The sequence below is a fragment of the Dama dama genome, chromosome 23 (assembly GCF_033118175.1).
Source record: "Dama dama isolate Ldn47 chromosome 23, ASM3311817v1, whole genome shotgun sequence".
NCBI lineage: Eukaryota > Metazoa > Chordata > Mammalia > Artiodactyla > Cervidae > Dama > Dama dama.
The window spans coordinates 66,026,897-66,054,709 of NC_083703.1; the positions used below are offsets into that span (position 1 = coordinate 66,026,897).

Here is a 27,813-nt window from a genome sequence, read left to right on the forward strand (position 1 = left end):
CCGCAACTACTGAGCCCGTGTCCTACAGCTCGTGAGCCGCAACTACTGAGCCCGTGTCCTAGAGCCCGTGAGCCACAACTACTGAGCCCGTGCAGCACAAGCCTGTGCACCAAGAGCCTGCACTCCGCAACAGAAGCCACTGCAATGAGAAGCCTGTGCACTGCGATGAAGAGCAGCCCCTGCTTACTGCAACTAGAGAAAGCCTGTGCACAGCGATGAAGGCCCAGTGCAGCCAAAAATAAATCAATAAAATTAAATAATACATAAATAAAATTGTTAAAAGAAAATAATTATAGCAGCATGGTAAGTCTTGAGGCAATTCCCTCCCCACTGTGCATAAGAATAACTCTTTCGTAGCTGATTTTCAGTGCTTCTCCACAATCAAGCTGATTTTTTCTGATTCCCCTGTCACCTCAACAATAAGACTTTTCTCCTCCAGTCAGACCATAGCTTCATAGCTATGTCTTCATAGCTCCCAAACACACCCGATTTGTTCCAGTTTCAATTTTGTGTAGCTCTCATTTCTCTCTGCTACTCATCCAAACACAATCCAGCTTTTGGATCTAGAAGAATCCTCCTTCCTACCTGACAGCTCTCTCAACCCTGAATACTAAAAGACTTCCCTGTGTCCCTCCCTCTGGCATTTGACAAAGATCTGATATACTGGGCTATTCTTTCACATCTAACCTTTCATTTTTGTTTCCTTCAGCATCCAGTGCTTGGGGAGAAAAGAAGGTAGGGTGCTGTGAGAGACAGTACTAGACCAGGAAGCAGAACACTGTTTCCGACCTACCTACCAATCATTTGTTCAATCAACAACTATCAATTGGTCATGTTCTCTGTGCCAGGCATCCACCATGTTGCAGGTCAATAAAGGACCATTTCAACAACATTCTCTATGGGATTGGCAACTAGTGAATTTATATAGGTTATAAGTTTGGGAACACTGAGTTTACTCAGCATTGGGAAAGTGATTTTACTAATGAAGTGAGCAGTTAGCCAGGTTTAGGTAGGAAACAAAAGAATTACAGGCAGAAGAAATAGCTCTGAGGCACAAAGGACAGAAACTTGTCTGCTAGTTTTAGTAACTTGTAGTTTCAGTAACTTGGAGTTTTACTGAGAGTAGATTTAATACAGGCTGAGACCTTGGAGATGTTGCAATACATGCAAAGTACAATAAAATGACTGGTGAAACTACCAGGCTGTAAAACAGATAGCTAGTGGGGAGCTGCCGTATAGCACAGGGAATTCAGCTCAGTGCTCTGTGATGACCTAGAGGGGTGCAATGGGGGTGAGTGGGAGGGAGGCTCCAGAAAGACAGGATTTATGTTTACATAGAGCTGATTCATGTTGTTATACAGCAGAAACTAACACAGCATGGTAAAGCAGTTATACTCCAATTTTAAAAATAATTAAAAGATTAAAAGGGAGGCTTAATGTGGAAAAACTTTTTTTCCTCCAAATCAAGTCAAATGACTATTATTTTCTTTCTGTTTTATATTGGAGTACAGTTGATTAACAATGTTCTGTCAGTTTCAGGTGTACAACAAAGTCATTCAGTTATACATAAATATGTATCTATTCGTTTTCAAATTCCTTTCCCATTTAAGTTGTTACATAATACTGAGCAGAGTTCCCTGTGCTATACAGAAGGTCCTGCGTCTTTGCTGGTTATCCATCTCAAATATGGCAGTGTGTTCATGTCAACCCCAAACTCCCTAACTATTCCTGCCCACCCCCATCCTTCACCCATGGTAACCATAAGTTTGTTCTCTAAGTTTGTGAGTCTGTTTCTGTCTTGTAAATAAGTTCATCAAACGACCATCATTTAAATGAGAACTTTTCAGAGGGAAGTAAACATTGCTTGTGGTTTTTACTTAAAAATTTCCGTGATGTATGCGAATAATAAGTCACCCACCTGTGGCTTGGTGAAGTCACTGATTAAACACCAATGGACGAAATGCTGTCGTGCAGCAAACAGAGTCTTTTCATCTGTCTTCTTACAGTAAACTCGAATCAGCTGCTCAGCAAATGTCCCTGGCAAAAACTGAGAAACCTTTTTAAAGAAGAAAAGATTTCACTGTCACCTTAAATTTACATGCTGAAGAGAGATCAGCTGTTCCTAAGCTCCATGCTTGATGTGATATTAAACGCACCATGTTGTTTTGGTATTTTATACCAATGATAATCCAAAGAAAAGAATTCAGGGTAACTGTCATACTGCAAGATGTCCCATAATTTTATGCCCATTAATAAAAGATAAAAGATTTGTATGATATAATTATATGAAGACTACAGACTCTCTCACAGAAGATATACAAATAAGCACATTTAACTTAGATGACTTCAACCATATATTCCTGTCCCATCAGACTTATAAATTACCTTCTAAACCAAAAAACAGAGCTTTCTTCAAGTTTAACAAACAGGAAAAACTGGCTGGTAAGATGGTCTAGTCTATGAAAATCAAGTATACTTTAATTTTAAAGATATGTTTCTGTTTCTTTTTTAAAAACTGTATACATTGACTTCAGAGCCTAACCTGCATGTTAAGATGCAACTTTACTACAAAGATTTGCCAAATGCTACTGTAAGTAGTTACCTGGTCTCTAGTAATTATGATTGCCTTGCTGAGGTCACTCTTACAATAGAAGCGAACATGATCAATAGGATTCTTGTCTTCCATCCCATAATCCATGTTGATAACCTTAATACAAGCAATAAATGAGCGATCATGTACATAACAGCAATGAGAATTAAATTCGGGATTGTGAGGGTATCACAAGAAACGAAGCTAGGAGCCCTGGAGAAGTAGGAGCCCTGCTAGAGTGGCTCATAATTGAACAAAAGTAGGTCTGGTGCATGACCCATAGGGATTTGAAATCTGGGTAGGGTGAGGAGAGAGATTTTGTGCTTTCAACATAGGTAGGGTATAAAGTCAATATCCACTATGTGACAGACATGTCAGGCACTGTTGTGCAGAGATACAAGGATATTTGATAAAATCCCAGCCCCCACTGACCACATGGCCTGGACTAAGGTTTAGTTCAGTTCAGTCGCTCAGTTGTGTCTGACTCTTTGTGACCCCATGAACTGCAGCACGCCAGGCCTCCCTGTCCATCACCAACTCCCAGCATCCACCCAAACCCATGTCCATTGAGTTGGTGATGCCATCCAACCGTCTCATCCTCTGTCATCCCCTTCTCCTCCTGCTCTCAATCTTTCCCATCATCAGGGGCTTTTCAAATGAGTCAGCTCTTCACATCAGGTGGCCAAAGTATTGGAGTTTCAGCTTCAAGATCAGTCCTTCCAATGAACACCCAGGACTGACCTCCTTTTGGATGGACTGGTTGGATCTCCTTGCAGTCCAAGGGACTCTCAAGAATCTTCTCCAACACCACAGTTCAAAAGCATCAATTCTTCGGCACTCAGCTTTCTTTATAGTCCAACTCTCACATCCATACATGACCACTGGAAAAATCATAGCCTTGACTAGACGGACCTTTGTTGGCAAAGTAATGTCTCTGCCTTTTAATATGCTGTCTAGGTTGGTCATAACTTTCCTTTCAAGGAGTAAGCGTCTTTTAATTTCATGGCTGCAATCACCATCTGCAGTAATTTTGGAGCCCAGAAAAATAATGTCAGCCACTGTTTCCCCATCTATTTGCCATGAAGTGATGGGACCAGATGCCATGATCTTAGACTAAGGTAGAACAAATAATTATAAAAGTAATTACTGGGGAAAAAAAAAAAGTAACTACTGGGAATTCCCTGATGGTACAGTGGTTAGGACTTGGCGGTCTCACTGCCAGGGGCCTGGGTTTGATCCCTGGAGTTTGATCTGAAGACTAAGATCCTGCAAGCTGTATGGTGGTGTGGCCAAAAAATTTTAAAAAACAAAAGAGCTACTAAGGAAAAGCAAATGGTGCTATGAAACTTTGTGACCTGAGAACCTAGTAGTCTGGGGCTCCTATGCAGTGACTGAAAATATTCTCCTGGGAAAGTGATTTTACTAATAAAGTGAGCAGGAATTAACCAGGCTTAGGTAGGAAAGAAAAGAATTCTAGGCAGAAGAAACAGCTCTGAGGCACAAAGGACAGAAACTTGTCTGCTAGTTTTAGTAACACTGAAGTCACTGGTGGTCTTAGTGAGTAGTTTTAATACCAGCTTAGACCTTGGAGATAATGCAATACATGCAAAGTACAATAAGATGATTGGCAATAAAACGAGTAGAGCTGTCTATGATGGTGGCAGAAAAGCAGTTCAGAAGTAGATGAAAATGGACTTCTCTAATGGTCCACTGGTTAAGGCTCCATACTTCCATTGCAGGGGCACAGGTTTGGTCCCTGGTGGGAGAAGTAAGATCCCGCATGCCACATGGCATGGTTTAAAACAAACAACAATGAAACAAAACAGAAGTCGAGAAATAAAAGAGAGAAGACAAGTCTTAGAAGTTTGGTTGTTAAGAGAGGCAAGAGGGGAGACTATGGAGTGGACTGTGGTACCCAGGAAAGGTAAGGGGACAAGATGGAAGAAAGGAAGGAGACAATAAACTGGAGTTCCCAATGAGCTAGGAACAAGAAAGTAAGGAAGAAAGGGGTTTGTGGACAGAGATGGGATGCTTAAATTAGTGAATTTTAGAGGAAGGGCATTTTTCAATGTCAACAAGGTTCAGAGTGCATAATGTGCTGAGTGTGCTGGCTGAGGTGGAGGGGATAAGGTCATTGAGGACAAGGATAAGGAGATCAGAGCTGGCATTATGGGACTATGAAGCCACTAAAGATGATGGCAGGAACTAGAGTGAGTGGAAGGGTCTATACCATGCCAAAATCTTCAACCAAGAGGACAGGAGCTGGTTTAAGGATGGCAGTCTCAGAGGAATGGGGATATTGCATGGGGTCTGGAGATGGTAGTAGGGGACAAAAGGACTGATGACCAGGAAGATCTCCTGACGCTAAAAAATGTGCTTTTCCTGAAAGAGCTGCAGGGGAATAAGGTTCTCAGGGGATAGCAGGTTACATGCAACAAAGGCAAAGAGATAGTGAAGAGGCTGAAGATACAGGTGCATTAATTATGGAATGGAAATTCCTAAGGGCTTCATGGACAGGTTCCAGACAAGGGAAGAGACTGGAAATGAAATAACAGGAAGAAATAGAGTAATGTGGCGAGGATAGTGCAAAAAGAAAAAAAAAAAAAAAGAACAGATGATAAGACTTATCCTGTGAGTGGTGACAGAAGAAAACCAGTATATGAGCTTTGGTGGCGATGCTCCCTGTGAGAACTGTGGACATCTGAGATTCAGCCGTGGTCCAGAAGTGAGCCTGGCGTCGGCAGTACCTGGCTGGCCTCCTGTTCTGTGGGGTCCACGGGCTCTGAGAGCTGCATCCCTCTGATGTGAGGGAGAACTGCTTAGTCCTCTCCATGATCCTGGGGCTGGTGCTGTCACAGGCCTCCGTGTAGTGCCATGTGCAAGAGACCTGATACAGCCTTGACATTTTTACCGATCGTGATAAGGCATGAATACTAATCAAATTTTCATCAATTTTACAAGTGCTCCTAGCTCTTAGGTATTTATTTCCTTGGCTTTAAAATTGGAATAAATGATAATCCTCATTTTCTCTACAATGTACTGTAAATTCCTCCTTTAAGCAGATTTGAGGAAATCTGCAGTTATTCTTCCAGAGGGGAATGTTATAGTAGTTGGAGATCCCATTCTTAAAGGGCTCTCGGGCTCAGTAGGTGTGGCCTGTGGGCTCTAAAGTGTGGACTCGGTAGTTGTGGCGCACAGGCTTAGCTGCCCTGTGGCATGTGGACTCTTCCTGGAGCAGAGATCGAACCAGTGTCCGCTGCACTGGCAGGCAAATTCTTAACTACTGGAGCACCTAGGAAGTCCCAGAGATTTTTAACCAAGGACTCAAGAGTAAAAAGTAGCTACAGACCAACAACTACATATTTTTAATTCTAACTAGTAAATTATGTCTTACAGCCCATTAGATAACCATAAAATTACTAGTCGCAGTCTTAAAAGGAGTCACGCATAGTAAAATAGACCACATAAATTTATCACACCGTAAAACTAAAAGTGGAATGCGAACACATGATAAGACATGTAGCTAGCAATTTTACTTGCTTTCTCAGAATATAGAAGGGCTTTACCCATCTTAAAATGGATAGTTATTTTTTCTGATTATAAAACTCTTATACCACACTCACTATAAGAAAGTGTCACCTGCAATTCTACCACCCAGATAGAAATAATGTTAATATATCCATGATTTTTCAGTGTGTTCACTGTATACACACGTGTATATAAATTTAAAGATGCAAAAATAAAATAATTCTGTATGTACTTTTTGCACTTATTATAAACATCTTTCCATGTTAAAAACAACTTTTAATGCTTGCATTATTCCACTGACATATACACTTTCCCTCAAATTTCACACTATAATAATGCCACAATAAATATATTTGTGTTTTTGTGCAAAACTGATTATCTCCTTAGGACAAACCTCCAGACTGAAATTGCCAGGTCAGTTAAAACTGACCCAAGTTTGATCTTTTGTGTCAATTTATACTTCCATTACCATGTATTTTTATTATCACAAAATCTTAAAAAAAATTTTTTATCTTATATATCTGAGAATCAAAAAACTCATTGTATCAATTTGCCTACAGGTTAATAAGAAAGTTAAACTTCTTTTCATGTCTACTGGCCATGTGTATGTCATCTTCAATGCATGAGGCCACCTGGATGGAGATGAACTGGGAAGTGGGGGACTACTAGGAGCAATGCTCTGCCCTGAGGGCAAGGACAGACATGTGCAAACCCAGGGGTAACATTTCGGAGAGGGAAGTCTTTCAGAGCCTCAGGAAGTCAGGATGTGAGATCCCTTTATTCTGATGGAACTTCATCTAATGAAACAGGAACCTGCAGCCTGATCTGCTGATCTAAGGCACTTGAACATATAGCCAAGGAAATAGAAAGGGGGTTCAAGGGCAAAGAATGGTTATAGAAAGATTGCCCTTCACTCAAAGATGCGTCAGCAAGAAGATAAGAATTGAGAGGCTTATGGAAAAAGTACACAGGGAAGACTGTCCTGAGATTTCAGTAGAACTCTGAAAAGAATTTCTTATGAAGAACAGAAGAAAATGTTAGAAAGTCATCCAGCATTCTCATAGGATATAAGAAGACACTACATTCTCTATGAAAATAGGAGTCAAAAAGTCTTAACTTTTTCCTTTGTGTGTGTGTGCTATTAAAAAATTATTGGTATGTATTACTTTTTTTTTTTACATACCTTGGCCTAGTTGTTTTCCCTACTTTATTCAGTTGAAATCTGAATTTTGCAATAAGGAGTTCATGATCTGAGCCACAGTCAGCTCCTGGTCTTGTTTTTGCTGATCGTATAGAGCTTCTCCATCTTCGGCTGCAAAGAGTATAATCAATCTGATCTGGGTATTGACCGTCTGGTAATGTTCATGTGTAGAGTCATCTCTTGTGTTATTGGTAGAGGGTGTTTGCTATGACCGGTGTGTTTTCTTGGCAAAACTCTGTTAGCCTTTGCCCTGCTTCATTTTGTACTCCAAAACCAAACTGCCTATTACCCCAGGTATCTTCCTATTTTTGCATTCCAGTCCCCTATGATGAAAAGGACATCTTTTTCTGGTGTTAGTTCTAGAAGGTCTTGTAGATCTTCATAGAACTGTTCAAATTCAGCTTCTTTGGCATTAATGGTTGGGGCATAGACTTAGATTACTGTAAAATTGAATGGTTTGCCTTGGAAACAAACTGAGATCATTCTGTTGTTTTTGAGATTGCACCCAAGTACTGCTTTTCAGACTCTTTTGTTGACTATGAGGACTACTCCATTTCTTCTAAGGGATTCTTGCCCACAGTAGTATATATAATGGTCCTCTGAATTAAATTCATCCATTTTAGTCCACTGATTCCTAAAATGTCGATGTTCACTCTTGTCATCTCCTGTTTGACCACTTCCAATTTACTTTGATTCATGGTCCTAACATTCCACATTCCTATGCAATATTGTTCTTTACAGCATTGGACTTTACTTTCACCACCAGACACATCCATAACTGGGCTTTGTTTCCACTTTGACTAAGCCTCTTATTCCTTCTGAAGTTATATCTCTGCTCTTCTCCAGTAGCATATTGGGCACCTACCAACCTGGGGAGTTCAATTTTCAGTGTCATATCTTTTTGCCTTTTCATACAGTTCTTAAGGCAAGAATGCTGAAGTGGTTTGCCGTTCCCTTCTCCAGTGGACCCCTTGATGTGAAGAGCCCACTCATTAGAAAAGGCCCTGATGCTGGGAAAGATTGAAGGCAGGAGGAGAAGGGGACAACAGAAGACAAGATGGTTGGATTGCATCACCAACTCAATGGACGTGAGTTTGAGCAAGCCCTGGGAGATAGGGAAGGACGGGGAAGCCTGGCATGCTGCAGTTCATGGGGTCACGACTGAGCAACTGAACAACAACAATTAGTTTTTTGATCAAGAAAACATTCAAAAATCACTATATACAATGCTCTATTAATAACATGACCACAATTACATAAAAATATTGACAATATTGACATAAAAATATGTCAAAGAAAATTTTGTTCATTGTTGTTTAGTCCCCCAGTTGTGCCCGACTCTTTTGCGACCCCATGGACTGTTAGCCCAGGCTGCCAGGCCCCTCTATCCATGGAATTTCCCAGGCAAGAATACTGGAGTTGGCTGTCATTTTAAAAATCTGCCTAATGTTAGTTTCTTCTGTGATATCATAGGTGATTCTCTTCTATCCATCTTTTTTCTGTATTTTCCAGATTTTCTATAATGACCAGGTACTACTGTTATAACAGGGGTGGTAGTGATGCTTTACCTTAAATAAATTCTTTGTGTAGCATGTTATTGAGCTAACTACTTACATCCACTATCACGTCTTCAGCCTTCAGTTCAGCTTCTAGCTGTACATCACTGGGTTTAGCACTGGCGACCTCTTCCGGAAGGTGTTCGTAGTCTTCCTGGAAAAGACAAGGCTCCTCATGTTAGAACTCCAGTTCTTCATCCTACAGTGTTTGTGCCACGAACAGGGTTCTTCTCTAAAAATGGCACTTTACCAAGAAACGTAGATAGAGATTTCCCTAACAAATTATACCCATGCTACCTTTTAATCAAATCACAATAGTGTGATTTTCATAACAGAATTTCACATTGAAAGAAATGAGGCATTAACCTATTAGTAAAACAAGAAGAAGTAAAGTGTGACCTAAGGAAGTATTGTGTAGCAGGGTGTGGTTATCAGTATAGCTTGTGTTATAGGTTTTTTGACAAAGATAAGACCCTTCAACAAGCAGGAGAGAGAACTAATGACTGAACTAAGGAAGGCAGGCAAGCACTGTCTGGGAGAAAGTGATAAACTGTGAAAGAAGGAAGTAGTTAAAAAGCAGGTCCTTAAAGTCTCAAAGAAGCTCATGCAGAGGCCTTATTATGAGGCCCCTTTTCCATTACATTCATTTTCTGGTCTTTGGATCTAGACAAAATTTGAGGCCCCCTCTCACTTCCGAGTTGAGAAAGTAAAGGTTTGGAATAAATAAGGCTTGACTTTGAATCCTAGCTCACTTAGTGTGCTTCTGTAGGCAAGTTATTTAATCTTTCCCAAGCTTCAGTCTGTCTGCAAGATAGGTCTCAAGAGACTGATGTGAAGATTCAATGAGAACATATTAATATAAAGGGCTTAGAATACAGCTGTGGTATTGTGATGGGAATGGTTTCCTGTTGTGGGGACAGAGGACTTTTCAACTTACCTTTTGAATTCTTTGTTTCTTGGGCTGAGTCTCACCCACAAACTTGTATAGATTACGGGATTCAATTTTCTTTAAAATCATTCGTGCAGCATCCAATCTGGGATCAGTGGAGTGTAAGATCTCCAGAAAAATGTTATCTGCCAATTTGATGGAATTTCAGTTATATTAAAATAAAAAATAAACAAAAAAAACAAAAACCCCCCAAGATTTAAAGAGACTCATACATTGCTGTACTTCTGAAATGATTTCAAGCAGAGGTTTACAAATGTAGATACACTATGATTATAAAGATGTCAAAAAACTTTTGTAAAAAGTGCTCCAATCAGTGTCTTGGATTTGTTTCAGGATAACCTAATGAGTGGGAAAGGGGAGAGATGAGATAAGACTGCACTGGAGATGATGACTTGAGACTGAGTTTGGGGTACAAAAGTATATTAGTTTATTGCTTTTTTTTTTTTTAAAGAGAATGAAACTTAAGGAATTACAAAATTATGTCTGAGATCTGCTTCAAAATGGCCCAGGGTCTGATGGGGTGAAGGGATGAAATAAAACTGCCATGCTAATTATTGCAGCTAAATCATGAAGCTAAGTGATGTAAATTTCCTTAATAAAAAGTTTTTAAGGGAGTTCCCTGAAGGTACAGTAGTTAGGACTCAGTACTTTCACTGCTGGGGCTTGGGTTCGATCCCTGGTAGGGGAACTAAGATCCCGCAAAGAAAGGCACAGTCAAAAAAAAAAAAGAAAAAGCTTTTAAAGGTTTCATTCCATGATGATAGAAGGCAGCTTAATTTCCTTCTTCCTTTTTCTTCAAACTTTTTATTTCAGAAATTTCAAAATAAAATACCCTTCACCAAAATTTATAAACTGTTTTGTTTCGACAGATGCAAACGCTCTCTGTATGTGTGCACATATAAATTTTTGAGGAAACATTTGAAACTTACAGACATCAAGACCCTTGACTCCTAAATATTTAAGCATATACCTCCCAAGAACAAGAACATTCTCTAACTTAATCACAATCATGTTAAGAAATTTAACAATGATATAAAGATATCTAACATACAATCTGTACTTGAATTTGTTTAATTGTTGCAATAATGCAATTTACAAATTTTTGTTGCTGGATGGAGATACCAATCAAGGATTATGGATGACATTAGTTGTTGTTTTCTAGGCTCCTCCCAACTAGAACTAGGTAATTCCAACTTCTTTCATGATGTTGACAATTTAGAAAAGTTCACATAGTCATTTTGTAAAATGTCCAGACTGAACTTGTTTGCTGTTTCTTCACCACTACATTCAAGGAAAACACTTATGAAGAACATTATACAAGTGTTATAACATCTAAGAGCACTACAAGAGCTTGGCTCAGTGCATCACATCATGTGTCACATAACTGGCTTTGTTAACAAGTTCCAAAAGTTGGTTAGGGCAATAATCCCCAGGTTTTTCTCTGTTATAAATGAATCTTTCTGCAAGGTGATATTTTCAGAGGCTCTGATTATCCCAGTAAGTTTTCAACCAATGGTTTAGCATTCATTCATTATCCTTGATTGAATCAACCATTGCATTTTGCAAAGTGAATTTTATTAAAATGCCCTTTCTTGGCAAAATATTAGCAGCCTATGTCATTCATGTCACCTACACGTATATGTATGTTCTTCCCTCTTAATCCATGGTTAACAGATTCCTTACCCTCTCAGTAATGTTTTTAAAAAACATTTTTAAAAAACATGTTCATTTTATTTATTTTTCACTGTGCTGGGTCTTTTTTGCTGTGCACAGGCTTTCTCTAGTTGCGGCGAGTAGGGGCTACTCTCTAGCTGTGGTGTTTGGGCTTCTCCTGTGGTGGCTTCTCTTGTTGCAGAGCAAGGGCTCTAATGCCCATGGGCTTCAATAGCTGTGGCGCATGGACTTAGTTGCCCCACAGCACGGAGAATCCTGCCGGACCAGGTATGGAACCTGTGGCCCCTACATTGGCAGGAGGATTCTTAACCACTGAACCACCAGGGAAGTCTGGTTTTCATTATTTCTTTACATATTACACTCAGTTTGAAAAACAAAACAATTTTAATATAATAAGACCACACTTTTCTAATCCATGCTTTAATCTACCCTATTCCCAGCTAAATTAGGGAAATGCTTTCCCCCATGACAGAATCTCACTTCCTGAAGGCCTATCTAATTTCTGAGGTTCATCTCAAAAAGTGCCTAATTATGAAACCTTCCCCAGTGCATCCAAATCAGAGATGTAATTCCTTCTTCCTTCGAACCCCAAAGAACCTGACTGATACTCTTCTTATGCCTTTCATCTTATTCTACCAGGTACAGGTTTTGGGGTGGACTGACGTTTTCATTGGCTGAGTGGGCAGAAGAGGGATTAATGGGTCACAGGATACATATATGTTGAAAAGAAAATGCTCAAAAAAAAAAAAAAAAGAAAGAAAGAAAATGCTCAAATTTTTCCAAGTGGCTGTACCATCCGCATTCCCATTGGCCATGTACGAGAGTTCTATTTGTTCCACATACATGTTTTCAGAAAGTAGTCATGTACAAAAGTAAAGGGAAGCTGCTTGTCTATTAAACTTAATGATTAAAGTATCACTAAAAGAGTGTAAACAACATTCAACTTGGGAGTCAGAAGACTTGATTTGAGCTCAGGTTTGCCATTTATTAGGATAAGTTGCTTTCCTTCATTTGGCCTTAGTTTCCTCATCTGAGGAGTTTTAAGTAGATAATCTCTAAGGTTCTTTTGAATTTAACATTCTAAGGCCCCAATTTAATTAAGGGATTTGAAGGTAAGGTCTTCCAAGGGAAGGAAAGGAAGGGATAAGGTCCATCTATTGCTTAGGAATATTGCAGAATAAAGACCAAGGTAAGAAAATGACTACCTAAGACAGTGGTCATAACATTTGCAATGCTTACGATAGTTTCATCCAGATAAGCTGAAACATCCATCAGAAATAGGAATTTAGGAAGCAGAGAGAACAGAATAAGAAACAGTGGCATATTCATACAATGGTCTACTACTCAGCAATAAAAGGGAATGAATTACTGATACATGCAATCTGGATAAATCTCAATGCTAAGTGAAAGAAGCCTTATGCAGAAGAATATATACTGTATGATTCCACTGATATAAAACCCTAGGACAGGTAATAGTGGTTGCTTCTAGAGATGAGGTGGGAACAGGTATTGACTGGGATGGAGCATAAAGGAACTTTCTAAGGAGAAGATAATGTTCTGTGTCCTGCATTTGTCCAGCAAATGTTAACCTTACAATTTTTATAAACATACAAATTGCATGTAATTTTGCATAAAAAGAAAAAAATCTATAACAGTTACTGAACTTTAGTTAATCTGCATGCTGCAGGAATTAGGGTATACTGATGTCTGAAATTTACTTTCAAATATATCAAGCTTTAGATAGATTAATAAATGGATAGAGGGATGGTAAGTAATAAATATGTGATAAAGCAAGTCTGGTAAATGGTAGAATTTAGGTTCTATATATAGGTTTTAACTGTAAAATTCTTTTAACATTGCTGTATATTTTCAACACTTGTCCCTAAAACATGAAAAAAAATTCTAAAAAATTTAAAAATAAGAAGTGAAGATTTTCAAAATAAAGATGAGTTGCTTTTAGAATTGCAACAAAAGAAAGGAAGGCTCACGTGATCCTATTCCTTCAAGGTTGTGTTGTTATTAAGGACAATAAGGATCATATGACTGCTCAAAATAACATGCAAGAAAAGTAAGATGATTCCTGGCTCAAATGACTAAAGTGGAAAGGCAGTATGCTTATTCTCCTATATTCTGACAGTTAAAGCATAAAAATGTGACCTAATTTCTTTTTTGGGATTTTTGGCATTGTGACAATATCCAAGCAAGTGATCAGTGAATTCATCTCACTGAACAGGGTAAAAGCCAATTTCAGTGTTCTAGTCACCGTGTTCATGGTGAACAAGAGCTACGTACAGTCATGTGCAGTTATGACCTCATTAAGATGTACAATATTTGACAGTTTGTCAGTTAACCCAAAAGTGTATAAAATCCAAAATTCATTTTTGTTTTAAACTGAAAAGATAATTTAAATGTAACATACTGTTATAGGATAAATGGTTAGGATTGGTCTCTCAGGAAGACTGAAGATGATTTTTAAAAATACAGCATCATTTGCTTCAATATGAGCAAAAGTTTAAAAATAACTATCTGCAGGTTGCTTAAATTCTCTTATAATCTTTTTTCCATTTCCAGCCACATAGCAATGGAAAACTAGTGTACCTACTAAGGTATTATTAAAACAAAACACAGAAACAATTCAAATACATTATCCCCTATAAGTAACTCTGTCATCAATCCAACCCAGATGAATTAACAAGAAAAAAGTAAACTCACTTGTCACATTATAAACTGCAAATATTGATGGACACAGTATTCTCAGTGTACAGACATTTGATACACAGAATCACCATTTCACTTCTAACCTGTCCTTTAGGTATGATTGGAAAGTACCCAAAAAGTTACAAGTGTAATGGGGACTCTATTAATTGCCTGAAAGTCAAAGTGTTAGTTGCTCAGTGATGTCTGACTCCTCTCCATCCCATGGACTGTAGCCCACTAGGCTCCTCTGTCCATGGAATTCTCTAGGCAAGAATACTGGAGTGGGTAGCCATTCCCTTCTTGAGGGTATCTTCCCAACCTAGGGATTGAACCCAGGTCTCCTGCATTGCAGGCAGATTCTTTACCATCTGAGCCACTAAGGAAGCCCATATAACTGCCTATACCATGTATAAAAAAAATTTAGCAGTGATGGAACAGGAAGCTGATCTTGGTTGTGTGTGAGGCCACTCAGCTTTTGCCATTCTCTCATTTCAGAAACTCCAGCCTTCTCACTGATTCTATCACTTTGTTTTTAGTTAAGCAGAGTCAGTTTCAGGATTTGCCACTAAGAACTCTTAACTGGTATATACTGTTTGGTTTATATCTTTTGCTTTACTGATCTTACCCACATTAAAGAATCAGTTGTGACACCTCACCCCTCTTCCTTCCCACCCTAAGTTGCAGAGTTTGTTTCCGCCGAACTGCACAGAAATGTCTTTGGCATCCTGTTTTGCAACGAAAATTATGTTAAATGGGCAAGTCAGCTTTTTGGTACTGGTCTGGTATTATGAAAGTGTAATTATGTATTATAAAAGTGTAAGTTGCTCAGTCATGTCCCACTCTGCGTCCCCATGGACTATACAGACCACGGAATTCTGCAGGCCAGAATACAGGAGTGGGTAGCTGGTCCCTTCTCCAGGGGATCTTCCCAACCCAGGGATCAAACCCAGATCTCACACACTGCAGGAGGATTCTTTACCAGCTGAGCCACCAGGGAAGCCCAATTGTATTAGAAGTTAAAAATAATTAATATTGAGCACTTAGGCTACACTGGTAGCTCAGCTGGTAAAGAATCCACCTGCAATGGAGGAGACCCCAGTTAAGACTCCTGGGTCAGGAAGATCCCCTGGAGAAGGCATAGGCTACCCCCTCAGTATTCTTGGACTTCCCTGGTGGATCAGTCAGTAAAGAATCTGCCTGGAACGTCGGAGACCTGGGTTTAATCCCTGGGTTGGGAAGAGCCTCTGGAGGAGGGCATGGCAACCCACTCTAGTATTCCTGCCTGGAGAATCGCCGTGGACAGAGGAGCCTGGCAGGCTACAGTCCATGGGGCCACAAAGAGTCCGACAAGACTGAGCAACTAAGCACAGCACAGCACTTGTGTGCCAAGTACTGTTCCAAGTGCTATGTGCTTCAGTGTAGCGTCACAACTAAACCACACGCTCCGTATCATTACTCCCACTCTACAGATGAGGAAACAAGGTTCAGAGAGGTTAAATCACTTTATCAAGGTTACCTTGTGAGTGCAAAGCAGAGATAAAACTCAAATCCAGTAATATACAATACATTGGAATGTTTGGAAAATAACCCATCTGCAATCCAGGGAAAGTTTACATGGTTTCTGAGATGGACCATCTATGTTACCTTCTACTTCTTACCTGTCAGCTTAGTGAAGGCTTCCATGTCATCAATTGCTGTAGAAATGCGATACTTATCTCCTCCAGAACCTATTATCTCTATGTAAGGATCTGCTTTGAGGAAGGCATCTGTAATCCTAAAGATCATTTTATAAACATTTATGTTTATGAGTAAATTTGAATATTTGCTTTATGCTTTGTATAAAATTTAGGAAACCTCTCTACTTTTAAGAAACAAAATCTTATATAAAAAAATAAAAAAAGGAAACAAAATCTTGAGACACAATGTTCTAAAGGCAATTGCTTCTCAGACTTATGGAGAACAAACTAGTGGTGATCAGTAGGCAGAGGGAAGGGGGCAGGTGAGGGAGTAAGGAGGTATAAACTACTAGGTATAAAATAAGCTACAAAGATACACCGTACAATGGGGAATGTAGTCAATATTTTATAATAGCTATAATGGAATATAATCTTTAAAAATTGTGAATCACTATATTGTACACCTGCAAGTTAAAATTAAAAACAAAAAAAGACAACTGCATCTCAACCATGCTAAGGAAGTCCACAATGATTTGTGGACTACCATATTTACTGTGCTCCAGGCATTACTACAAAGCTTTAGATACATCATTTATTTAATCTTTCTATCAGTAACACAGGTGTAATCAGCCTCAATTATATAGACATAGAAATTAAGTAATTTTCATTTAGTCAAGTTAGGAAGAAGTAGTACCAGACTTTGTTCCTAGATCTGAGTCTCTGCATTGAAAACAAACAAACCAAAAAAACCTCTTACCAAAATAACAGCTATACAAATAGGAGAAAGGATTCAAACTAGTCTGTTCATGACAAAAGGTGAAGAAAAAAGTAGAAAAGTAAATTTTCTTAACACAAATGTAAACATGAAAAACAGTAAAAGCTTAAAAGAGATCCATTTAAAACTATTTTAGGGTCACAGAAGTAACTTGACTCATACCCCACTTTTGGAAATTCCTCACAGGGTCTCTGAGTCACTTAGAGACCTGGTTGTACTTTTCTGCTTTGGTTCTGACTGGATCAGGGAGAAGTAAAATTCCTGTAGTGGTGGTTTAGTCACTCAGCTGTGTCTGACTCTTGCAACCCCATGGACTGTTGCCTGCCAGGCTCCTCTGTCCATGGGATTCTCCAGGCAAGAATACTGGAGTGGGTTGCCATTTCCTTCTCTAGAGGATCTTCATGACCCAGGAATTGAATGTGGATATCCTGCATTGCAGGCAGATTCTTCACTGACTGAGCTACAAGGAAAGCCCAAAATTCCTGTAGGTTTTATTGTTTTCTACAAATGTTGATAATTGACAGGGTAGGGAGAGACATTAATCTTCAAAATTCAATTTTGTCATTAATTTCAGAGCGTCAATTATCCACATCTCATTTCTCACCTTGATGATTAATATCTGGTACCTAAGTGACTACCTGTGTGGAGATCTAAGCCATCCTAGGGTGTCCCCTTCCTGCCTAGCCTAAACCCCCTCTTCTGCTTGAGTCTGTCCTCTTTAACATTCACCTCCTCACCTCTAAATTCATTTTATGCTAGTTTTTGTTTTGCTTAAGGGAACCACTTTCGATTTGTTCACTTAAACTTTACTTGAATTTATTTAGAAATCTCAACTTGACCCAAGTATGCTACTCTAGTAAAACATCATAGAAAATTTTATAGGGAAATAACAATCAAATTTCTTACATTGTATCAATGATGTTGCCAACTTTGTGTTGATAAGCTCTGCGGTGCAAACAGTTGCGTGTATAGAACATGTCATACAGGTTTCCAACCTCCTGCAGAAAGAGGTGAAACAAACATTAAGGTGAGATCAGATTAGGTTCCCTTGTTAGTAGACAAGCATAAAAGTCAAGAAAAAGGGATGGTGGCATAAAAGAAGACTGGACACAGGTAAAATTCATCAAACCCCCTGAGACTCCCAAGAAAGAGCAAGGAAGACTCATAATACTACTAATCTGCAACTTTTATTCTTAGTAAACCAAAATCTACTGAGCATCGTAACTCTGTGATGCATTCTGTTTTAGGCATCTTAAATATATTTTTTAAATTTCCCAATAATTCTAGAAATTAGGTATTATTCTTCTTCTAGTCTTCATTCTCAAAAGAAAGACTTTGTATAGTATAGTACTGTTATATTCTTTAGTAATATGACTAAACTAGCAGGGAACTAATGATTATAGGATTATAACTACCATGAAACACACAATATAGTGATTAAGGACAAGACTCAAGCCAAACTTCCTAGATTGAAACTCCAGTTCTGCCATTAACTGTATGCCTTCTTTGTGCTTCAATTTGCTTATCTGTTAAATGGGAAAATAATAGTATCAGTCTTACATAATTGTGAAGATTGGGTTAATCCTCTAAACCACTTAAAACAGTGCTGAGAACAAGACTCAGTAAATGTCTACTGTAGACAATAGACCATACAGGAGAAGTGAAAAGAGCTTTAAAATACTTACAAATGCTAAGCATGAAGTAAAGAGATAGACAATTTACCAGGTAGTGATTTTTCCAAATTATTGAAAGGCTATTTCTAGACTTCAGGCTAAGAATCACACCTTCCTTGTTGTCCTCTGACATAGCTTACCTTTTCTCTAGTACAAATATGCTTCATATTATCTACTTCACAGACACGGGCAAACTTAATAAAGCGCTTGTAATCAAAGCTATTTTGGATTCCAAGATGATGGCAGTCCCTGGAGAGATTCCCAAGCAGAGAGATGAAATTTTTCAGCAAATGAAACCATACCTTAAATATCAATACTAAAGTTATATACGGGTTTTATTTTGCTTGCTTATTTACTTAAATAAAAATTGTATCTATTTAAAGTATACAAGATTTTTTTTTCCCCTTCCTCCTCCAGCTTTATTGGATAGTTTAAAATTACATTTCTATTTTCTAGGACTTCAGTTGCTTTTTCCATCTGACTTTTAAAAACTGATTACAGCAAATGAAACACAGTTGTCTAAGTGATATAGTATACAAAAATAACATCTTGATTTCTGTGAAAATGCATTTCTCTGCAATTTAAAGTATACAAGATTTTTAATCAATTTTTCTGAAGTGTTCAGTGCATACCTGGCAAAATAATCCCATTTGTCCACATCAATGCCATTTCTTTTATTGGCCACTATCTCATAAAGGAAGCTTTTTTCTTTAGGACGCCCTTTATAGAGCCACTGGAAGAGAAGAAAACCCACTGAAAGTTATAGAACAGGAGATAAATCTATTTATAAGCAAAGCAAGTGTACTAACCTGAAAATTATAAACAGATATTTAAATGGGAAGGTTAGGTAAGTGAGAAGGTTCTACTCTTTTTTCCTTCACTTAATTCCCAAATTAGTAGAAAGGGAAAGAAATGCTAGAAATGCTAAAGTGTGATATCCTGTTAATACTAAACCTAGTGCCTTTGGAAGGATCCTAAGTCTATTTCACTTAGATAACCAATAAGCTTTCTTGTTTTCTTGGTTTAAAAGATTTTAAAAAACATTAAGATCTATTTATAAACTAGGAAGAATGTTCCTTATATTCGAATGCTTAAATTCAGGAGTGAAAATTCTTGGAGCTCTGTTTTTTTTTTTCTGGCTGCGCTGAGTGATCCTGGGGATCCTAGTTCCCCAACCAGGGATGGAATCTGGGCCCTCAGCAGTGAAAGCGCCAGAGTCCCAACCACTGGAAAGCCAGGGAATTCCTAGGAACTCTATTTTTGGAAATAGGATATTTGCTATAAAATCCTCCTATTTATCTTATACCTTACAAGTAGATTTGTGTATTTTAAGGAAAAAAGACTAAAAAACACAAAGGGAAGTTCTTTTTCCTAATTAAAAGAAAAAAGATCAAAAAGGAAAAAAATCATACTTCCCTCTGAACTAATTCAACTTTTTTCTAGGTCTTCACATATCTAAATAATCCAAATGTTAATTTTAATAGATAAACAAGACACCTACTTTCAGAACTAAGTTACTTTAGGCTTATATATAAAATCCTGCATACATATTCATTAAAAATATTAATATGTGTATTTTAATTGGGGGGATAACTTCTAAAGAACTCAGTTAAGAGCTGGAAGAACTATATAAGCCTTTTTTTTTTCCAACTAAACAGTAGAAATGTATCACATATTTTATCATTTAGTCTCCTAAAATAGCAAAATGTCACCCCTTCAAATAAAGATCTAAAGGAACCAAGAAAAGACTTGATGAAAAGAACCAGTCAGTTCAAATCAGATTGTACACAAACTTACCTTTGAAGAATCTTTGATGGGTGATGCAGGTGGTCCCGTAATTTGTTCCTTGATAAACAAAATATCTTCTTCAGGGATGAGACCATAGTGTTTCATGACATCTCGGAGCCCGTTAGAATTGATGAGGTGCTCAAACATCATAACTGAGCCCTGTTCATGCTAGGAAAAGTCAGCAGTATGGTCTGTTACAGACTCTAGTCCATCAGGGACCCCTGATTATTCAAATTACTCTTGGCTCCCTGGTAATTCAGAGATAAAGTTCTAATGCATGTTAATGATCTATTTTTTCAACTACAGTCTTACAGATATTTTAAAAAATCTGTCAAATTTGTCTATATTTTACCAGTCTACAAAACTTTACAATCCAGGTGCATCATTATTTCTTAAATATATTTAATGAGATATAATCATTTATAATACATATGTATTATAGAGCACAACTGAATATTACCAGATTATAAAGATAGAATACCTTTTTGTTTGTTTGTTTTTGGTGAGCTTCATGGTTTGCAGAATCTTAGTTACCTGACCAGAGATCAAACATAGACCCTGGCAGTGCAAGTGCCAAGTCCTAATCACTGGACTGCCAGGAAATTTGCAGTAGAATACCATTTTAATGAATATTACTATAAAATTTAGTTCTAGAGTATCGTCAGCTTTGGAATTTGTGAAGCTACAAGTTCTATTAGCATTTCCATCTAGTGGTGAAAAGGGGTAATTCCAAACTTGGAAGCAAAAAAAAAAAAAAGGTGGCGGATGATCCAGAGATCTGAAGTCAAGATCTGGGCTGGAATCTCAAACTATAAACTCATTTTACTCATTGTCTCTGGTCACTCATTTGTAATTGTTATAACGATCAAATGGCCCCCTGGAGGGCCTTTGTTTTTCTAAGAACTGTGATAGGACAGATCTTTGCTAAGAACTGCTCTATCATAAAGTGAAGTCACTCAGTCGTGTCCGACTCTTTGCGACCTGTGAACTGTAGCCTACCAGGCTCCTCCGTCCATGGGACTCTCCAGGCAAGAATACTGGAGTGGGTTGCCATTTCCTTCTCCAGGGGTTCTTCCTGACCCAGGGATCGAACCCAGGTCTCCCGCATTGGAGGCAGATGCTTTAACCTCTGAGCCACCAGGGAAGACATATCATCATAGTTCTTAGCAAAAACAAACTCAAGAAAGATGAAAACACAACCCTGAATGGTCCTATTTATATTTTTTATTTTTAACTGAATCAAGGTACATACTAATTATATAGAGGAAAAAGAGTAAGTTCGTAGTGGGGAAATTTGGCAGTCATTGCCTTAATCAAGTGATTTCAGTTAATACTACCAGTAATAGCTTTAGACTTCATGTGCCTCTGATGGAACACACTAAGGTCACTATGTGGCATTTTGCCAAAAATAGATAGTCTGACAGTATGAGAAAACTGCAAACCAAAACTCAAATTGAGGAACATTCCACAAAATAATTTGCTTGTATACTTCAAAAGATGACAAGGCCCTGAAAGACAGGATTGAAGATTTGTTGTAGATCAAAAGAAACTTAATGAGAAATGACAACTAAGTGTAACGTATGGATGAATCAGGACCAAAAAAGGTTTTCTTCCCGCTTTTCTATGGATAGCTGATGAAATCTGAAAGTCTGTAAGTTAGATAATAGTATTGTATCAATATTAATTTCCTGATTTTGATAAATGTACTGAGGTTATGTAAGGGAATGTTCTTATTTTTAGGAAATACTCACTGATGCATATAGGATTAAAGGAGCATTCCTACAACATACTTTAAAATGGATCAGAAAAAAATTTATACACACAGAAAACTTTAAGTTTCACAAAGATAGCACAGACAATAATGACTAAAATTATATGCAACTTAGGAGTAAACACAACAAAAGATGTATAAAATCTTTATGGAGAAAATTACAATATTTATAATAGAAGAACAAAAGGCCAAAGATACCTAATAAAAGAACAAGGTGTGGACAGCTGTCCTACCAACTGTCAAGACTTAGTGACAACTATGAATGTGTGGAATGGAATAGAATCCAGGAAGATTCATCATATACATAAAGTTCAAAAAATGTTGGGGTTGGTATTATAGAATCAGTGGGGACAGTGTAGAGCATTTGAGTGCAGATCAGTGGGACAATTCAATAAATAATTATCTATATTAAAAAAGAAATCAGATTTCTACCATGCATATGCAGAGAAATAAGTTCCCATGAGGTAAGGACTTACAGGTGAAAGGCAAAATATTTAAAGAAAAAGACTTGGGAATGGCTAAGTAGATCCTATTTAAATTGACCCTGTTGTTTTCCAAAACAACTATTAACTCTGGATAACTTCCTGACCAACCTAGACAGCATATTAAAAAGCAGACACATTACTTAGTCAACAAAGGTCCGTCCAGTCAAAGCTATAGTTTTTCCAGTAGTCATGTATGGATGTGAGAGTTTGTTAGGGGAAGCACACTGATTGAAACCGCCCACCCTGGCCAGGCACCATACTAACCATTTGCATGAGTTGTTTTACGACAGGAGGTCCTGTTAAGGAACATGGAACTAATAAGCCACCACTAACCGGAAGAGTTCAGGAAAGGTCAAAAGGAGACACTACAGGTCTGACCACCTCCCAGAATCCTTCTCTCTGGCATCCATCTTGGCTGAACAAGGTGTGCACCACCAGGAAGGACTCTGAGTCAGAATGATTGGCTAAGGACAACCCAGAAACTAATCCCATCATCATAAAACCCGAGACTGTGAGCCATGTGGCAGAGCTGTTCTCCTGGGCTCCCTTACCCTCCTGCTCTCCACCCAGGTGCCCTTTCCTAATAAAATCTTTTGCTTTGTCAGCACATGTGTCTCCTCGGACAATTCATTTCTGAGTGTTGGACAAGAGCCCAGTTTCCGGCCCTGGGAGGGGTCCCCCTTCCTGCAAGTTGGACTATAAAGAAAGCTGAGCCCCAAAGAATCGATGCTTTTGAACTGTGGTGTTGGAGAAGACTCTTGAGAGTCGCCTTGGACAGCAAGGAGATCCAACCAGTCTATCCTAAAGCAAATCAGTCCTGAATGTTCATTGGAAGGACTGATGCTGAAGCTGAAACTCCAATACTTTGGCCACCTGATGCAAAGAGCTGACTCATTTGAAAAGACCCTGATGCTGGGAAAGTTTGAAAGCTGGAGAAGGGGGAACGACAGAGGATGAGATGATTGGATGGCATCACCGACTCAATGGACATGAGTTTGAGTAAACTCTGGGAGTTGGTGATGGACAGGGAGGCCTGGCGCAGTCCATGGGGTCACAAAGAGTAGAACACGACTGAGCAACTAAACGGAACTGAACTGGATTACCACCAAAAGCAGGCAGAGTTATAGGGAACTAAACATTCCAGTTCTTTTTTGTTGTGGGCAACATTCCAATTCTTTTATGGCTTTTAGCCTGAGGGAGGCCCTAGGGCAGCAGAACTGGAAAGAAACTATCCTTTTTACTAGGTGGAAGAACCAGAATACTTCATCAAAATTTTAAATTTTCTTTCTCAAAAGCCACCTTTGTTAAAGAAATGAACTAAGACTTTCCTGGCAGTACAGTGGTTAAAACTCCCTTCCTGTGCAAGGTGTGTGGGCTCAATTCCTAATCAGAGAGCTAAGATCCCACAGGCTTTGTGGCCAAAAAACAAATTTAAAAAAACCCCCAAATCCATGAAATGGAAACAATATTATAACAAATTCAATAAAGACTTTAAAAGTGGTCCACATTAAAAAAAAAAATCTTAAAGAAATCAATTGGTAATTGGTAAGTCAGAGACGGGAGAAAAAATATCCACAATACATCTGACTATATATATATTTATTCAAATTGATAACTAAAAGGTAAATATTCAATTTTTTTTTAATGGGTAAATGGAAAATCTCTTTACAAAAGAAGATTTATCAGTGACAAAGTACAGGAAATGCAAGTTAACGCACCACAGAGAGTGCCAAAAAAAAAGAGAAAATCCCACAAGAGACTATTTCACACTCAATAGAAAGAATAACCTAAAAATCTAAAAGTTGGTAAGGCCATGGAAGAAGAGGCACTCTCATATTGCTGGCAGTAAAATGGGGAAGGTCTCGTAATTTCTCATAAAGTTAAATATGCATCTACTTGATGACCCAGCAATTCTACTACTAGGTAAGGAGAAATGAACCTAAGACAAATGAAAATATTTTCCACAAAAATCGTGTATAGTAACATGTACAACATCCTTATTTGTAACAGCCCCAAACTGAAAACAACCCAAATACTACAAAAGGAGAAAAGATAAACAAATAGTGACTTATTCATACAATGGGTTATTACCTCAGCAATGAATAGGGACAAACAATATACTGCATGAATACAAACAGGACAAAACAGTACCTATTATAGGATTCTACTTATATCAAGTCTAGAAACAGGCAAAACGAATCTGTTTATAAAAATTAGAAGGTGATGATGATGGGGACAGTAGAACTGACTAGGAAGGGTCACACAGGAATTTTCCAGGAAGATGAAAATATTGCACATCTCAACTTGAGTAGTGGCTGCATGGATGAATACACTTATCAAAACTCACTGAACTGTACAATGAAGATCTGGACAACATACTTAAGATGAATTATACCTTTCTAAAAATGAGAGAATAAATAGTGGTTGACATGTAAGAAGTGTTCAGTATGTATTGATATCTTCTTCTGTTCCAAATATAGTGCAGTTAACAATGGAAGATGACCTAACTTTTACTTCTCAAAAACTGATTCCAGAAAAATGGGTTGAAATGAAGTGAAGTTGCTCAGTCGTGTCCGACTCTTTGCGACCCTACGGACTGTAGCCTACCGGGCTCCTCCGTCCATGGGATTTTCCAGGCAAGAGTACCGGAGTGGGTTGCCATTTCCTTCTCCAGAAGAAAAATGGGTTAGCTACCTGCAAATCTGTAATTATACAAAGAACTTAGTTGGTATTCCTTACTTTATGGTCACACAAAATGAATCAAAGCCAGAGTCAGCCTTTGATTTTTTATTTTATATAGTATGACAGAGTAAAAAGAGCATTAAAATAGCTGCTAGGAAACCTGGTTTTCTAGTGCTGGCTCTATCATTTCACAGGCTTTGTGGTTTTTAGTGCATCAGTACACCTCTGAGTTTCGAGTTCCTTTACACTTAAACAAAAATGGAGATAATGATTTCCTCCTTAGAGACTGCTGTGAGGATCAAATGAAAGCAACACCCTGAAAAACTGTAACATAAGTATACTATAACACAGTAGTCACTGCTTAGTCTTTATTTTACTAAATATTGAATATATGGATACACACCGTCCATTTCATCCCTGGTCGAGCAAGTGGAATAAATCTTCCATCAAACATATGAGAAAATGGCCCATGACCTTAAAAACAAAAGCTGCATTAGAACAGGAAAACTGTAAATTGGTGGAAAAGAAATTTTTTTAGTTAAACGTGAATATCAATGGAAATTAATAATTTATAAATAATCACAAAAAGGAACAAATTGTTCCTTCCTATTTTCTAAAACAAGAGAACAGGAAGCAGAACAATACAAGAATGTTAATTCTCCACTGAGGGGGTCTCTGAGTCACCGGAGTTTACATAAACTTAATGAAAGGACAGTTTCTGTGTAACTAAAGGAATGCTAACGACAAAAACTTTTGGCTTCTTTAGATTACATATTGGTAGTGTTAGAAAAGCAGTTTTAACACAATCTACTAGGGTCAGGAAATCATTAGAACTTTATTACTCTGAACCTTTAAAAACATCCCTTTTTATGTAAATTTTATAATGTATGTAATTTATTTTAGAATAAATATACACATATCAGGGCTTATCTTTGTTTTTATTGATGATATGGGCAATCAAAAGTGGAGATCACTACTTCATCTTATTCATAAGTGACCTTAACATTCCACGACATCTATCAACATGAAGCTTTCCTGAGGCACAAATCTGGAATCATCAGAATTTCTGAAGGAGTTAAACTTGGCCCTCTGCATTCACAGATTCAGTCAACCTTGGACAGAAAATATTTGGGGGAAAAAAAAAATTTCAGGCAGTTCCAAAAAGCAAAACTTGAATTTGCCAAGCTTGCTGGCAGTTATTTATATATTATTGGTATTATCTGTAATCTAGAACTGATTTAATTCTAGACTAATTGATTTAATTCTCTATACACAGGAGAGGATGTGTATGGGTTATATACAAATTTTATATAAGGGACTTGAGCATTGGGCTTTGGGTTTTTTTTTTTTTTTTCTGTATCTGGAGGGGATCCTGGAACAAATCCCCCCTACACTTCCTTGTTAGATGGGAGAGGGAGCTCACTTGGGCCAGCCTCAGGCCTTTTTTGCATGTTTCAGTACATAAATAAAGGCTTGTTATTGCAGAGTTTAGACTCCTGGGGATTGGTAAAAGATTCCCAAAAGCTCCCTCTCAAAATACCAAGAATCTTAAATTAATGATCAAAGGCTGATACTGGTCCTACTGAAATCTCCAAGAGAACGTGCTGAAAAGACTGCCCTATGCCTTCAATTATTTGACTACTGAAACACAAAAACCTCCCTTTCTCTGCGCTGAGGGCACATGCAAACTCTTAGGATCCTTCAATGTGTGTGTGTGCTCAGTGTCTGACTCTTTGTGACCCCATGGACTATAGCCAGGCTCCCCTGTCCATGGAATTTTCCAGGCAAGAAAATTGGAGTGGGTTGCCATTTCCCACACCAGGGGATCTTCCTGACCAAGGGATCGAACCCATGTCTCTTGCATCTCCTGCATTAGCAGGCAGATTCTTTACCACTGCGCTGCCTGGGAAATCCATAGATTACTCCAGTAAGTAGGAATAAATTATAAGGATAGAAGAAAAAACTCCTGTGATAAAAGAGAACATTCTTTTTTCTCTTTGTCTCTGGAGAAAGATGATATTCTTTTACTTGGATTTATTTATTTATTTATTTATTTTGCTTGGATTTAAGTGGCCCAAGACTGAGGTTGTGAGTATAGGTCACAAGGGGTTCTCTAAATCTGTTGTTAATCTGCTAGAGCAGATTATGTATTCTAGGTGTGAGAAGAAGAGATTTCACAAAGTAACTGAAGGGAAACAGCAATTCTATTCAGCAAAGATAAAGGAAAAATCAAATCCACAACATTCCAACACACAGTAGGGAGAAAAAAATCGCTATTAGACCGTCCTTTCATATAACCTGCAATGAAGGGTACAACGTGGGAAATTCATTGAAATTCATTGAATTCTTTGAAATTCATTGAAAGACTCTTAAAAAAAAAGAAAAGAAAGCAATGCTTTGGGCTTACGAACAATTCTAGGAAGAAGCAATGGCAAATTTACATTAATGTTAACTAAAGAATTGGAACACAACTTTCATATTGCTCTTAGTTGTATTTCAAAGAGAGGTGACAGGTGAATTTACACTAGAACTCTGGCTCTTTGAACTGCTTACCAAGATCATGACAAAGACCAGCAATCTGAACACAGAGGATATCTCGTTCACTTATCTGCAGCTCTGGTTGTTTTTCACTCAGTTCACGAACTAGACGTCCTGCTAGATACCCCACACTGCGGAGCAGGAAGGAACAAAACACAAACAAAAAAGAAAAGGTTATTTTTCTGTTTGAAAGATGAGTGACTGTTAAGATGTGTATTTGTCCATGATAA

At 38.1% G+C, this 27,813-nt stretch overlaps 2 protein-coding genes across 9 annotated transcripts in view; one reads left to right on the forward strand and one right to left on the reverse strand.

The window, feature by feature from the left end:
* TLDC2 (TBC/LysM-associated domain containing 2) overlaps positions 1–27,813 on the forward strand; it is a 51,192-nt gene that overhangs the window by 14,234 nt on the left and 9,145 nt on the right. For 2 of the 7 annotated variants that reach the window (XM_061127230.1, XM_061127223.1), the window contains one exon: positions 8,237–8,927. The exons of 2 other annotated variants lie outside the window; for them this stretch is intronic. In XM_061127230.1, the coding sequence (XP_060983213.1) occupies positions 8,237–8,243 (7 nt within the window). In that variant the 3' untranslated portion in view covers positions 8,244–8,927. Of the gene's footprint in view, positions 1–28; positions 165–8,236; positions 8,928–27,813 lie in introns of those variants that run through there. 3 more of the 7 variants (XM_061127231.1, XM_061127224.1, XR_009690115.1) reach the window with 2 other exon arrangements.
* Positions 1–27,813, reverse strand: part of SAMHD1 (SAM and HD domain containing deoxynucleoside triphosphate triphosphohydrolase 1) — a 55,243-nt gene that overhangs the window by 4,294 nt on the left and 23,136 nt on the right. For both annotated transcript variants that reach the window (XM_061127216.1, XM_061127219.1), the window contains exons 5-15: positions 27,599–27,714; positions 25,449–25,519; positions 20,117–20,275; positions 18,952–19,052; positions 18,460–18,568; positions 17,553–17,644; positions 15,854–15,969; positions 9,813–9,949; positions 8,934–9,029; positions 2,603–2,707; positions 1,919–2,056 (exon numbers count right to left, since the gene is read on the reverse strand). In XM_061127216.1, the coding sequence (XP_060983199.1) occupies positions 1,919–2,056; positions 2,603–2,707; positions 8,934–9,029; positions 9,813–9,949; positions 15,854–15,969; positions 17,553–17,644; positions 18,460–18,568; positions 18,952–19,052; positions 20,117–20,275; positions 25,449–25,519; positions 27,599–27,714 (1,240 nt within the window). The remainder of the gene's footprint in view (positions 1–1,918; positions 2,057–2,602; positions 2,708–8,933; positions 9,030–9,812; positions 9,950–15,853; positions 15,970–17,552; positions 17,645–18,459; positions 18,569–18,951; positions 19,053–20,116; positions 20,276–25,448; positions 25,520–27,598; positions 27,715–27,813) is intronic.